Below are 14,840 nucleotides of genomic sequence, written 5' to 3'. Positions count from 1 at the left end.
ATTAATTTATTTGGTGTGTATATATGTGTAGGTCAACGGACAATTTTTCAGGTAGGTCTTTGTCTTTCACTTGTTTGATGCAGATTCTGTTTGCCACTGTTCATGAACTGAAATACAGAAGCCCACCACATCTTCCAGAATTTTAAATAATTATTATTTATTTCTGGGCAGGGGGAAGAGATGGGGAACACAGAGAGAGAATGGGCAAGCCAGGGCATTTAGTGCCCCAGCTCCCTTGGCAACCTTGTTATGTAAAGAACATATAGTAAATATTGAGATAGGGTGCATGGGGGAGTTGTCATAGTTTCAGATGCAATCACACAACTCTTGTTACTACAGAATGAAAACAACGTATTTCCTTTCTAAACAAAGCCTACAACAACAAAAAACCTATACCCTAATAATTCTTAGATTCATTATGAGTGGGAATACAAAATAATACTAGCTTTCATGAAACAAGTAGTCCTTAAGTAAATGGAAATACTATGAAATACGCCTATCAGTTTATCTTCTAAAAATAAAAGCTGGAAGTATTTATTAAACACTTGAGTGCTCTTTGGTCCCGGTGGCAGAAGCAAGATGACGAAGGGCACGTCGTCGTTTGGAAAGCGTCGCAGTAAGACGCACACCCTGTGCCGGCGCTGTGGCTCGAAGGCCTGCCACCTTCAGAAGTCGACTTGCGGCAAGTGTGGCTACCCTGCCAAGCGCAAGAGAAAGTATAACTGGAGTGCCAAGGCTAAGAGGCGAAACACTACCGGAACTGGACGAATGAGGCACCTAAAAATTGTCTTTCGGAGATTCAGGCATGGATTCTGTGAAGGAACAACACCTAAACCCAAGCAGGCAGCTGTTGCAGCATCCAGCTCATCTTAAGAATTTTGTCTGTCAGTCATAATAAATGCTCTGGTTTGAAAAAACAAAAACAACAACAACAACAACAAAAAACAAAAAAAACCCTTGTGTGTTTTATCCTAAAGAGTCATAGTAGGAATTATCATATAGGATTGCAAATAGTCCAAAATAGCCAATCATTTGTTTATGTAGCACTACCTTTAAATATTAACCTTTGGGGCTGGAGAGATGGCCTTAGAGAGGTTTAGTGGTTATAGTGTTTGCCTGCAAAGCCTAATGACCCAGGCTTGATTCCCCAGGATCCACATAAGCCAAATGTACAAGGTGGTACATGCATCTGGAGTTTGTTTACAGTGGCTGGAGGCCCTGGAGCACCCATTCTCTTTTCTGTCTCTCAAATAAAAATAAGTATTAACCTTTCATATCTTCATGTTATACGTACCTTATGTGCAGGTATAAGGTTAATAAGAATGGAATCCAGTAATTCTTGAGTAACCCCATCACCTTCCATGATGATAGAACTCATCAAGTCTAACATGTGCATTTGTACCTTCTTATTGTGGCTATTACTAAAAAAAGAACAATAATAATAAAAAATAAGACATAAAGGGCAACAAACCCAGTAAGCTTCTTAACAAGATTTATTGGGCTGAAGAGATGGTTTAGCAGTTAAGGCACTTGCCTGCAAAGCTCAAGAACCCAGGTTTGATTCCCCAGTACCCATGTGAAGCCAGATGCACAAAGTTGCACATGCATCTAGACTTCCTTTGCAGTGGCTAGAAGCCATGAAAACTGAAAATTAGTTTGGACTGTCCTGTAATTTGTCATCGGACAAGCTGATTCTCCCTGCTTTAGTTTCCTTATTTCCATGAAAAGCTAATTTATGTTTATGGTTGGGTCAGGGTCATAACCAAGTGGGAGAGTGTTTGCCTAGAATGTGAGGCTCTAGTTTCAATCCCCAACACTACTTTACAAAATAGCAACAAACCCTAGCTCCAAAACAGAAGTTATACCTCTTAGAACTAATGTTGATAGAATACTATGATCTTTGCCTTAAATTAGTACTTTGTTGTTGAAAGTGTCATCTCATTTGCTTTACTACTATACGTTGTTGTGTCCATTACCTAAGTATATTCAAAACAAGAATTCTGCTTTATGATTCTCAAATATTATAGAGCCTCTATTAACTAGCACATGGAACACATAATAGTCAATAATAAATCTGTACCATAAATTCAAAGAGGTAGTATAAAGCATGGAATGGTGGCAGATGTTCATAATCTTAGTACTTGTAGGTTGAGGCAGCAGGATTGCTATGAGACGACCCTGGCTACATAATAAGTTCCTGGCCCACCAGGGATACAAAATAAGACACTCTATCTGAAAATAAACAAATTTTAAAAAACCAACCCTAAATTATTTAATTAACTAATTAAAAATTAAAGCATTAGTATAATAAGGATAACACACAACAAAATTTTTATTCATTTCCTCTGTGTATTGAGGTTTCTAAGCAAAACAACTCCTCATAAATCTGTACAGTTTTAGTCTACATTAGAGAATATAACACTTCAATCAATATACACATTAAGAAAAAGACAAGCTTAAAAAACTTACTTGATCACTGAGAAGAGAGTCCTAAAAAGCTGAATAAAAATTTCATTGCAATCTTCCAACTCAAAGCAGATGTTGTATGATTTAACCCAAGCTAAATTCTTAAAGGAACAAATAAAAAGAATTATTTAATCAAACAAGTACAGAATAGTTACACAAAATTACACTAGTAAAATTTAATTTTTAGAACTAGGACTCTTAAATTAACCCTGGTAAAGGCTCAATATAAACTTATAAACATTTGGGCTGGACAGAGGGCTCAGCAGTTAAAGGCCCTTGTTTTAAAATTACAAGCTTAAATTGGTCACTCTAACCTTTAAAAACACCAGCTTTCTCAAATTGAAAAATGCTAAGTAATGTTTATTACAAATGCACATATATATAATTATACAAAATTAAAGAACAGTAAAAATCCATTTTTAAATTAAAAATAAAGTTAGTCAAGTCTAGAGATTCAAATCATTTCTTTTTTCTTGTACAGTGTATTTATAAAGATGTAAGAAGCCATAAAAATACAATATAAAATGTAAGAAAATTTATTAAATATTGAGTTTTGTATAAATTTAAAAAGGTTTTATATTATGAAATTACAACAAGGAATCTACCACTAAATCAAATGCAGTAAAGTATTATCTTTTTACCTCTAATAAATAAAAGTATCTATTAAACTGTGGACTCTTTGTATCCTCCAAACCTTTTAATTGTCGGGTAATAAACAGAAATATGTCCTGTTAAAAAAATAAATAATAAATTGTGTTAATTTAGACAAAATGACACCATTTTTTCTTAACACAGAGTCTGCCTGCCTCATCCTTTCCCTCTCCCTCTCCCAGGTATGTGTCTGTGTGTACATATGTATGTGCGTAAACTGGTCAATTAAATTCTCAGGGGGCTGGAGAGATGGCTTAGCAGCTAAAGAACATGCCTGCAAAGCCAAAGGACTCAGGATCCTTTCTCTAGTACCCCCATAAGCCAGATACACAAAATAGTGCATATGTCTGGAGTTCATTTACAGTTTACAATGGCTAGTGGTCCTGACATGCCCATATTCTTTTTCTTTCTTTCCCTCTCTCTCACCCCCTGCCTGTTTCTCTCACAAATAAGTAAAATAAGTAAATTAATTAATAAATACTCAGACCAAGGGTTATAGTGCACACCTTTATTCCCAATACTAGAGAGGCTGAGAAGGATTGCTGTGAGTTCAAGGTCAGCCTGGGCTAGAGTGAGACTCTACCTTGAAAAAGAAAAAAAGAAAAGAAAAAGGTGGGGGTAGAGAGATGACTCAGCAGTTAAGGTACTTGCCTGCAAAGCCTAAAGTCCCAAGTTTGATTCCACAGTACCCACATAAGGCCACATGCACAAAGTGCCACATATGTCTAGAGTTCATTTGCAGTGGCTAAAGGCCCTGGCATGCCCATTCTCTCTGTCTTTTTTCTCAAATAAATAAGGACATGAGGGTGATCTGGCTGTGACATCTGTCACACCCCACAGATCAATTGCCAGTGCTGATTCGGCTGATATGGCTCATCACTCCATGTATGTCTCTCCTGAAGCTGCACGCTCGGTCAAAGATGACGACCTTTCCCAAATAGAGGACCAGTCTTCGGTGAAGAGTATACGAGTAGCTGCACTTCCCTGCAAACTAGAACCTCCAAACAAGTTCCCAAATAAGCAAATTACAAAAATAAGTAAATATTTTTAAAAAAGATTTTCAGTCTGGAGAGGTGGCTCAGCAGTTAAGGTACTTTCCTGCAAAGCTGAACCACCCGAGTTTGGTTCCCCAGTATCCATGTCAGCCAGATACACAAAGTGGTGAATGCATCATTTGTAGTGGCAGGAGGCCCTGCACCCTACTCACTTTCTCTCTGTCCCCCCTATCTTTCTCCCTCTCTCAAATAGATATAGTAAGTAAAAAATTCTTTTGGCTGAATGCTGTTGTGTAGACCCAGTCCATTATTTAAAATGAGAAAAGAAATTGTTTTGGAAGCAAAAACAAAAGACTGTCACTCCTACTAAATACTTGAGATTAATAATCTATACCTAATGTTTTCTTTTCTACTATAGAGCTCCCAGTTCCTGATCTTCATCTTGCATCATGGTGAATAACTATGATCACTTTGAAAAAGCTGAGTGATTTGCCGGGTGTGGTGGTGTACGCCTTTAATCCCAGCACTCAGGAGGCAGAGGTAGGGGGATCGTGGTGAGTTCGAGGCCACCCTGAGACTACACAGTGAATTCCAGGTCAGCCTGGGCTAGAGTGAGACCCTACCTTAAAAAACAACAAATAAAAAAACAACAAAAAACAAACAAACAAACAAACAAAAAAACAACAAAAAACAAACCCATCATATAACTTCAGCAAGTAACAATAATAGAATAATAGAAAATCAACTCAAGTGATCAATTTAAAAGATGGGTATATTGGGCTGGAGAGATGGCTTAGCGGTTAAGCGCTTGCCTGTGAAGCCTAAGGACCCCGGTTCGAGGCTTGGTTCCCCAGGTCCTACGTTAGCCAGATGCACAAGGGGGCGCACGCATCTGGAGTTCGTTTGCAGAGGCTGGAAGCCCTGGCGCACCCATTCTCTCTCTCTCCCTCTATCTGTCTTTCTCTCTGTGTCTGTCGCTCTCAAATAAATAAATAAATAAAAATTTAAAAAATGTTCATAAATAAATAAAAGATGGGTATAGAGTTTTGCATGTTGAATAATTTGCTCACTTCTGTATAGCCATCTGGGTTTTGTGAGGGACTGGCCTGAAGGTTAAATATAAGCAGACAAAAATAAGTCATGATCTTCACCTTTCAGAATGTCATCAAATCATCACTAATTCTTATAGATAATTAATAAATACTAAAATGTCATTATGAAGCTTCTGCTTATGGAATAAGCTATTAATAAAAGTAAAAGATGTGGTAAATATTCTATTTACCTTCAGTTTATCATGGGAAGTATATGGAGCTTCTGGGGCATAGATTCGAAATATGTCAGCCAAACAGCATGCAACAAGGAGGCGCACATCTTTGTTAGGGTTCCTGAGAAAGAATTCAGATGCAAGGTGCAAGGCTAGTGGAAGATATTGCTGCTTTTCATCTTCTGAGTCCTGATCCATATCCATGAAGGTTTTTACTACCATCTGTAAAAACATGTAAAAACATAATATAGTCAACTCATCAGTGGGCGATGCCTCTTATCCCAACCCCAAATTAGGAAAAAGAGGTAGGCATGGATTTCAGTGGAAGAGTACAAGGCCTTAGGCTCAACCCTACTAATAAGCACATACACAGAAAAGAAAAGGACCTTGTGAGCATGAGAGGTATGGTCACAAAGAACCCTATAAAAACAAGTACTGTTGGGCATAGTGTTGCATACCTTTAATCCCAGCAATGAGGAGGCCAAGGTAGGAGGAGGAGTTGGCAGGGTCTTACTCTATCCCTGGGTGACCAGAAATCTCTCTGTAGGCCCAGGCTGTCCTCAAACTCACTGCTATCCTCCCAAGTATTGGGATTATGAAGACATGTGCCACGATATCTGGCCAAGACTTGAGATGTTTGTTTTTTCTTTCAATTTTCAAGGCAGAGTCTCACTCTAGCCCAGACTGACCTGGAATTCACTAGTCAGTCTCACGATGGTCTCAAACTCACAGTGATCCTCCTACCTATGCCTCCCCAGGTCTGGGATTAAAGGCATACACCACCACATTCAGTAAGGTAAGAACTTGATTTTTCAACAAAATGGCTCAGTGGATAAAAATACTTATCAACCAAGCATGAGGGTCTGATTTACCCTCAGTTTGATCCCTCAGCACCCACCCAAACGGCTGGATGTGGCTATACACCCTAGTAAGCCATGTCCTAGGGGAGTGGAGACTGGAGAATCACTGGAGCTTGCTGGTCAGCCAATCTGACTGAGGAAAAGAACAAAAACAAAAACAAAAACAGTAGCTCCAAGTTTAGTGAGAGACTTAATTTTAAACCAATGAACACATGGATGAGTGAAAGAAGGACAACTGAGAGTCTCCTCTGGCCTCAGCATGGATGTATGCAACTGACAATCACATATGGGCGCACACACAAATTTTTTTTAAAAAAAGAATTTAAAAACTCATGATTTTATAGAATTGATTAATCAGTATGAGATATTGCTATGTTTCTAGGACATATCTCAAATTCTTTACCTCTTCTCTGGATCCTCAAATAGTTGACATGCCATTTCCTTATCCTATAGCTATAGTTCTTATGTGAGGTATATGCATGTAATATACATGTATGTGCAGATGCTTGTGGCCTGGGCACACACATGTGGGGGCCAGAAGGGGATGTCAGGTTTCCTCATCTATTGCTCTTTTGACTTATTTTCCAGAGACTCTTACTGAACCTGGAGCTAATATTTTTCTAGTTAGACTAGCTGAGCAGGGAGCCACCAGGGATTCTCCTGTTTCCACTCCCCTAAGTGCTGGGGTTAAAGGCATGCATAACCATGCCCTACTTTTTCTGTGGGTGCTAGAAATTGAATGCAGGTCCTCATTCTTGAACTGCAAGAATTCTTAAATCCTCAGTGACCTGTCCAGTCCTCATTTCTACTTATAAAAATCACTGTGTTTGAGTGCAGGAACATGTATACTAGGAGATCAGGACAATCTAGAGTGTTAATCCTTACCTTCCACATTGTTTGAAAAAGGTCTTTTGTTGTTTGTAACTGGCTACCTAGCCTGTGAGCTCTGGGGATTCTCTGTTCTCCATCACCCATCTTACCACAGAAGTACTCTGCCATATCCAGCTTTATGTGGGTTGTGGGAATTAAACTCAGGACCTCACAGTTGTGTGTCGAACACTAGATCCACTGAGCTATCTCCCAGCTCTCAACAGAAAAAGGCAAACAGAGAAAGTGAGTATAGGGGTGTCAGGGCCTCTTGGTCACTGCAAAAGAACTCTAGACACATACTTTGAACATCTGGATTCTCACTGGGAAATTGAACCTGGCTTTTAAAGCAAGTACCTTTAACTACTGAGCCAGCACCATATCTTTCTTTACTGCTATAAGTAAAATTGAGGGCATATACATAAACAAAAATAATTTTTTTTAATGTTAGGAGTGATGGCTTAGCAGTTAAGGCGCTTGCCTGCAAAGTCTAAGAACTCATGTTCGAATCTCCAGGTCCCACACAGCCAGATGCACAGTGATGCAAATGTGCAATGTCACACATGCACACAAGGGGTGGATGCACGTGCCTGGAGTTCATTCATAGCACCGGAAAGACCCTGGTGCACCCATTCTCTCTCAAAAATAAAAAGAAAAGCTGAGCGTGGTGGTGGCACACACCTTTAATCCCAGCACTTGGGAGGCAGAGGTAGGAGGATTGCCATGAGTTCAAGGCCACCCTCAGACTACATAGGGCATTCCAGGTCAGCTAGAGTGAGGCCCTACCAAAAAAAAAAATAAAAATAAATAAATAAGCCGGGCGTGGTGGTGCACGCCTTTAATCCCAGCACTCGGGAGGCAGAGGTAGGAGGATGGCCGTGAGTTCAAGGCCACCCTGAGACTCCATAGTGAATTCCAGGTCAGCCTGGGCTAGAGTGAGACCCTACCTCAGAAAACCAAAACAAAAGAAAAAAAATAGTAATATTTATTTTTATTTATTTGAAAATGACAGACAGAGAGAAAAGAGGGAGAGAGAGAGAGAGAGAGAGAGAGAGAGAGAGAATGGGCACACCAGGGCCTCCAGCCACTACAAAAGAACTCCAGACGCGTGCGGCCCCTTGTGCATATGGCTAATGTGGGTCCTGGGGAAACGAGCCTTGAACGGGGGTCCTTAGGCTTCACAGACAAGCACTTAACTGCTAAGCCATCTCTCCAGCCCAAAAAATAAATATTTTTTAAAACGGAAGGATTGTGCATGCATGCATGCATGCACACACACACACACACACACACACGAAAAAAAGGAAGGATTGTTCTGGGGCAATCTTGAAGGTAACTACCATACAATTCCTCTTATTATTTATAGCTAATGTAATCGTCTTCCACCATTAGCCTAGTTTGTCCAAATGACTTATTTTGATACAAGGGACATTAGGTAACCTCTTAAGGCCTTGTAAGTAATGGCACACTGAAAATGCAATGCTCCCTATGAGATCCCAAATCCTGGTCCTGTTAAAAGCCCAGACTATACAAGAAAAAGAAGCCTGGAATATGAGTCATCACATCACCAGGCATGTCCAACTTGTAACCTGCAGGGTGTTTGCTCTCAAGGGTATCTGTGAATGTAGCCTAACACATCTATAGATGACAAAGTCATATCACAAAGCCTTCACAAAGACTATATAAATGAAAAGAGGGTGGCCTACATGAGTATCCATCTAAATTTGGCTACTAAGAACCTAAATGCAGCAGAAAGACTTAGAAAACTCTTGAGTGGGCTGGAGAAATAGCTCAAAGGTACAGTACTTGTCTAGCATGTGCAAAGCCTTAATAGAAGAGAGGAGGAGGTATTGTGATTACTAACTAACCATGGTAACTAATGCCGGTAATCACAGCACTTGTGGCTGAAGCAAGAAGGCTGCCACAAGTTCAAGGCAAGACTATCTCAAAAAGAACCCCTAGGGCTGGAAAGATGGCTTAGCGGTTAAGGCGTTTACCTGCAAAGCCAAAGGATACAGTTCTGTTCTCCAGGACCCACATAAGCCAGATGCACAAGGGGGCGCATGCATCTGGAGTTCCTTTGCAGTGGCAGGAGGCCCTGGTGCACCCATTCTCTCCCTCAAATAAATAAATAAATATTTTTTAAAAGGACCACCTACCCACTCCTCCCCAAAAATGTGAGAAATATTTTAAGTAGGGATGAGGAAACAGCACAGCCAGACCAAGAATGCATGTTAAAAAAGCTAAAAAAAAAAAAAGAAGCTATGGTGGTGAATGCCTTTAAACACAGCACTTTGCAAGCAGAGGTGTGCAGATCACCTTGAGACCACATAGTGAATTTTTAGGTCAGCCTGGGTTACAGCAAGACCCTACCTAAAAAAAAAAAAGCCAGACCAAAGCAAAACAAAATAACAAAAACCTGGATATGGCAGTGCACATCTGTAATCTCACTACTGGATGGACCCTTGTGGCTCACTTAGCCAACCAGTCCAGCATACTTGCCGAGTTCTAGGTCAGTGAGAAGACTGTCTCAAAGAACATTGATGGTGCTTGAAGAATAGCACCTGGGGGTGTCCTCTGGGTTCCACATACTTGTGCACACATTCATATGTACCTGTACACACATGAACATACCAAAAATATGTTAAGCTACTGGGCTTTGTTTTACCATGTAGAATCAGTTAACTGAAACTACATTCTTCCTTTCTTTTTCAATTTTTATTTATTAGAGAGAGAGAAAGAAGCATATGCATACACACACACACACACACACACACACACACACACACACACACACGGGGGGGGGTAGAAAGAGAATGGGTACACTAGGGCCTCCAGCCACTGCAAATGAACTGCAGATACATGTCCTCCTTGTGCATCTTGCTTGCACTGGGGTCCTGAGCAATCAAACCTATGTACTTTGGCTTTGCAGGCCAAGTGCCTTACCCGAACCCATCTCTCCAGCCTCACTCCTCCATTCTTATATGCCTGTTTGGGTTAAGGTTGGAAACCTAAAATCTATAGCAGTAATTCTGGCTTGGCCAACCAGAAGGACTTATTCAAGACTGGAAAGTGGAAGTGTAGGAGATTGTGTTGCTGCTGCTTCTGTTGTTTCCCACTGACCAGTGGAGGTTTGTGTGTAAGCTCATGAGCACAAAGTAGCTTTCCACTGACTAGTTGCCAGTTTTGAGAAGTCAGAGAAGAGATCTGTGTCATTTTGTGCTGGGCACTAATCACTAAGTATGTGAATGATGCTCCATAGTGAAATGAGATTGGTTATTTCACAATCAAATTACAGTTAATATACACAGCATGTCCCAAGTGAAGAGTTTCCCAATGTTCTTGGGATGTAGCTCAGTTGCAGAGCACCTGCCTAGAATGACAAGGCTGCACACTCAATCTCAGGAAGAGAAAAAAAGAAGATGGGTGAGAAAAAGAAAAAGGACCTCTACAGTGTCTTCCTCATTTCTTCATCCTTCTCATTAGGGCACAGGAGGAAGCTCTCCTACCTAGACTAGCTATCAGAAGGAAACACTCTAAGTGTCTAGTTCTACAAACCTGGATTGAGGAAGTTCTTATAACCTTTCCACAGCACTCTGAAAGAATTAAATAGTTGGTATTAAATCCTTTTCTGCTTAAAAAAAAAAAAAAAAAAGACTGTACAATACTATTTCATACAACTGAAACCTAACTAGTGTTTTAAACATGTGCTCCTACCTATCATGCTAGTTTTCTCTTCCCTAGACTTTTTTTTTCCAAGATAGGATCTTAATAGCTCGGGCTGACCTGGAATTCACTATGTAGACTCAGGGTGACTTCTAACTCGCTGCGATCCTCCTGCTTCTGCCTCCCAAGTGCTAGGATTAAAGGCATGTGCCACCATGCCCGGATCTACTCTACATTAAAAAAAAAATAGTATTTTATTTTTATTTATTTGTGTGTGAGAGAGACAGAGGGAGAGAGAGACTCCAGCCATTGCAAAGGAACTCTAGACATATGTGCCCCTTGTGCTTCTGACTAATGTGGGTCCTTGGAGAATCAGACCTGGATCCTTTGGATTTGCAGGCAAGCCTTATACAATAAACCATCTCTCTAGATTTTTATCCCATTTACTTCTGACAATATTTCCAAAAGGCAGGCATCTAACTTTATCAATAGAGAAAACTGTATAGATGTGCAAGGTACTGTATTCCTGTAATGTCTGCACCATGGAGGTTGTAGCAGGAAGCTCACTTCCAGTTCAAGCAACCTGGCTGTCTTAAAAAAAAAAAAAAAAAAAGCTGGGGTGGAAGGCAGAGGTAGGAGGATCACTGTGAATTCAAGGCCAACCTGAGACTACATAGTGAATTCCAAGTCAGCCTGGGCCACAGTGAAACTCTACCTGGAAAAAACAAAAACATACCATAGATCCTGAAAATTACAGCTGAGCACACAGTGGCCTACACCTGTAATTCCAGCACTTGACAGGCTATGTCAGGAACATCAGGAGTTCAACGACAGCCTCAGCTACAAAGTATTTTCAAGATCAGACTAGGCTACATGAACCCCTGTCTCAAATGAACAACCATACATTACTTTGTATGATTTTAAGTGTTGGGATTAATGGAATGGGTCACAACACCCGGCAGGAATTTTAAAGACTTATTGGCCAAGTAGTAAACTCTTTGTTACTTTTGACAATTTTGAATTGAACCATTATAAATATTTTATGTACAGACCGTTCAATGATTTGATTCAATCAGGGCCTCACTATAAAGCTCTGGGTGGCTTAGAACTTGGTATATAGCCAAGGCTGGCCTCAAACTTTCAAGTGTTCAAGTGCTAAGATTATAGGTGTGTACCCAACAGATAAATTTGAATGTTTTAAAACCTCTACATATAAGTTAGGGGCTGGAGAGATGGCTTAGTGGTTAAGGTGTCTGCCTGCAAGGTCAAAGAACCTCAGTTTGATTCCTGAGGACCCATTCGTAAGCCAGATGCTCAAGTTGGTGTATGAGTCTGGATGGAGTTCCTCTTCAGTGGCTGGAGGACCTGGTGTGATATTCTCATTCTCTCTCTCTCTCCCTCTCTTGTTCTCTCAAATAAATGCTCAATGTCTATGTAACTGTATAATTCTGATTCCCAATTACATGACCATGAGAACTGGAGGTGCTCAGCAACCTTCCAGGGTATTTATTTAGACTTTATGTTTTTGTTTTGTACCACCGAGGTAGGGTCTCATTCTAGCCCAGGTTGTCCTGGAATTCATATGTAGTCTTACGGTGGCCTCGAACTCACAGTTATACTTTAACATCTGCCTCCTGAGTGTTGGGATTAAAAGGGTGTGCTACCATGCTCAACTCTAGATTTTATGTTTGTCTGAAAGCTACTCCAGCAGCTGTGCAGTGGTATTTCACGGTGGTTTTAATTAGTACTTTTCCCAATCACTAATAAATTTAACACAAAAGTATCTTTCTGGGGCTGGAGAGATGGCTTAGCGGTTAAGCACTTGCCTGTGAAGCCCGGCTCAAGGCTTGATTCCCCAGGACCCACATTAGCCAGATGCACAAGGGGGCATACGTGCCTGGAGTTCGTTTGCAGTGGCTGGAGGCCCTGGCGCACCCATTCTCTCTATCTGCCTCTCTCTCTGTCACTCTTAAATACATAAAGATGAACAAAAAATTTAAAAAAAAAAGTATCTTTCCATGTACTTATTTTGTCAGACATAAATTTTCTTTTTGAAGAATATATATATTTTAATATATTTGCAAGCAGAGAAAGAGCAAGAAGAAAGTCAGAGAATGGGCATGCCAGGATCTCACACCTCTGCAAACAAACTCCACGTGCATGCACCCCTTTGTGCATCTGACTTTTTCGTGGGTACTGGGGAATTGAGCTCAGGTCATCAAGCTTTTGCAGCCAGCACCTTAACTTCTGAGTCCATCTCTTCCACATCATATAATTTCTTGTAACATTTTATTTGTTTGTTTGCAAGAAGAGACAGAGTGAGAGAATGGTGTACCAGGGCCTTTAGCCACTGCAAACAAACTCCAAACAAATGCATCACTTTGAGCATCTGGCTTTACATATGTACGGAAGACTCAAACCCAGGTCATTAGGCTTTGCAAGCTCAACTATGGAGCCATCTCTCGTGACTGCCCCCCATGTGTTTTCTTGGTAAATAATAGGACTCCTTACAATGTGCTCCCTCACAAAAATGGCCTGGATATACATGACTTCACAGTGCCTGACACTACCTATACAAGACCATCATAATAGGAGGAAAAGATCATGACATCAAAAAGAAAAGAGAGACTGATTAAGAGGAGGAGGGGATATGATGGAGAGAGGAATTTCAAAGGGGAAAGTCGGGGAAGGGAGGGCATTACCATGACATCAAAAAGAAAAGAGAGACCGATTGAGAGGAGGAGGGGATATGATGTAGCATGGAGTTTCAAAGGGAAAGTGTGGGGAGGGAGGGCATTACCATGGGATATTGTTTACAATCATGGAAGTTGTTAATAATAAAAAAGAATGTCTTTCAATTTTTTGCCTCTATTTATATACTTTTCTTTAACTATTTTTTATTTGAAAGATATAAAGAGGTAGAAAGAGAAAGATACAAAAAGAGAATAAACGGACTGGAGAAACGGCTTAGCAGTTAGTTAAGGCACTTGTCTGCAAAGCTAAAGAGTTTTAACTCCGCAGAACTCACGTAAGCCAGATGTACAAGGTGGTGCATGTGTATGGAGTTCGTTTCCAGCTGCTGAAGGTCCTGGTGCACCCATTTGTTCTCTCTATGCTTCTTTCAAATCAACAAATAAATAAATAAATAGCTGACAGATTGATTGATACATTTAATAATAAATGTAATAATAAATCAGCTAATTAAAAAATCCAAGCATTAAATTAACTTAAGATGCAAAAATATGTCCATTATAACACAAGAAACACAAAAAAATCAAAACAATATAAACCCACCAAAACTTATTAATACATCAGAAATGACCTCCAGTGAGACTGATTTAGAGGAAATGCCTGAGAAAGATTTCAAAAGAATGATTATAAATACATTCAATGAAATTAAAGAGAAAACAAGGAATCAAAGAGGAAATCAAAGGAATCAAAGATGACACAGAACACCAATTTATTGAAATAAGGAGGTCAATACAAGACATAAATAAGGAAGTAGAAATAATAAAGAAAAGAACAAAGCCGGGCGTGGTGGTGCACGCCTTTAATCCCAGCACTCGGAAGGCTGAGGTAGGAGGATCGCTGTGAGTTCGAGGCCACCCTGAGACTCCATAGTGAATTCCAGGTCAGCCTAGGCTAGAGTGAGACCCTACCTCGAAAAACCAAAAATCGAGAAAAAAGTGTCGAAGCTGAGCGGGGTGGTACACACCTTTAATCCCAGCACTCGGGAGGCAGAGGCAGGTGGACCACAGTAAATCTGAGGCCACCCTAAGACTACCGAGTGAATTCCAGATCACCCTGAGCTACAGTGAGACCCTGCCTTGAAAACCAAAATAATAATAAAATTTTTAGAAAGTGAAAAAAAAATAAATAAAAGACTGATTGAGAGGGGGAGGGGATATGATGGAGAATGGAGTTTCAGAGGGGAAAGTGGGGGGAGGGAGGGTATTACCATGTTGTTTACAATCATGCTAGTTGTTAATTTTTTAAAAAACTCAAAAAAAAAAAAAAAAAGAAAAAAGAAAAGAAAATCTCACCAGTAGAATGGATGAAGGAGAGGACAGA

The 14,840-nt window shown here is 40.2% G+C and overlaps 2 protein-coding genes across 2 annotated transcripts in view; one reads left to right on the top strand and one right to left on the bottom strand.

Annotated features, from left to right (window-relative positions):
* The window catches only part of Pds5a (PDS5 cohesin associated factor A), a 131,552-nt gene that overhangs the window by 91,234 nt on the left and 25,478 nt on the right, over nt 1-14,840 (bottom strand). Inside the window, exons 3-6 of the mRNA XM_045161407.1 lie at nt 5,395-5,598; nt 3,108-3,194; nt 2,470-2,567; nt 1,295-1,421 (exon numbers count right to left, since the gene is read on the bottom strand). Of these exons, the coding sequence (XP_045017342.1) occupies nt 1,295-1,421; nt 2,470-2,567; nt 3,108-3,194; nt 5,395-5,598 (516 nt within the window). The remainder of the gene's footprint in view (nt 1-1,294; nt 1,422-2,469; nt 2,568-3,107; nt 3,195-5,394; nt 5,599-14,840) is intronic.
* LOC101596906 (60S ribosomal protein L37-like) lies at nt 580-900 on the top strand. Its single transcript, XM_045161408.1, has one exon. The coding sequence runs from the start codon at nt 580-582 to the stop codon at nt 871-873; it is 294 nt and encodes a 97-aa protein (XP_045017343.1). The 3' UTR covers nt 874-900.

This window comes from Jaculus jaculus, chromosome 11 (genome assembly GCF_020740685.1).
Source record: "Jaculus jaculus isolate mJacJac1 chromosome 11, mJacJac1.mat.Y.cur, whole genome shotgun sequence".
Classification (NCBI taxonomy): Eukaryota; Metazoa; Chordata; class Mammalia; order Rodentia; family Dipodidae; genus Jaculus; species Jaculus jaculus.
Note: the sequence above shows the minus strand (reverse complement) of the source record. Positions and strands in the feature narration are given on the sequence as shown.

What these genes read in the sequence shown, in the direction of transcription:
- LOC101596906 (XM_045161408.1), top strand. Translation starts at nt 580, where the DNA reads ATGACGAAGGGCACGTCGTCGTTTGGAAAGCGTCGCAGTAAGACGCAC.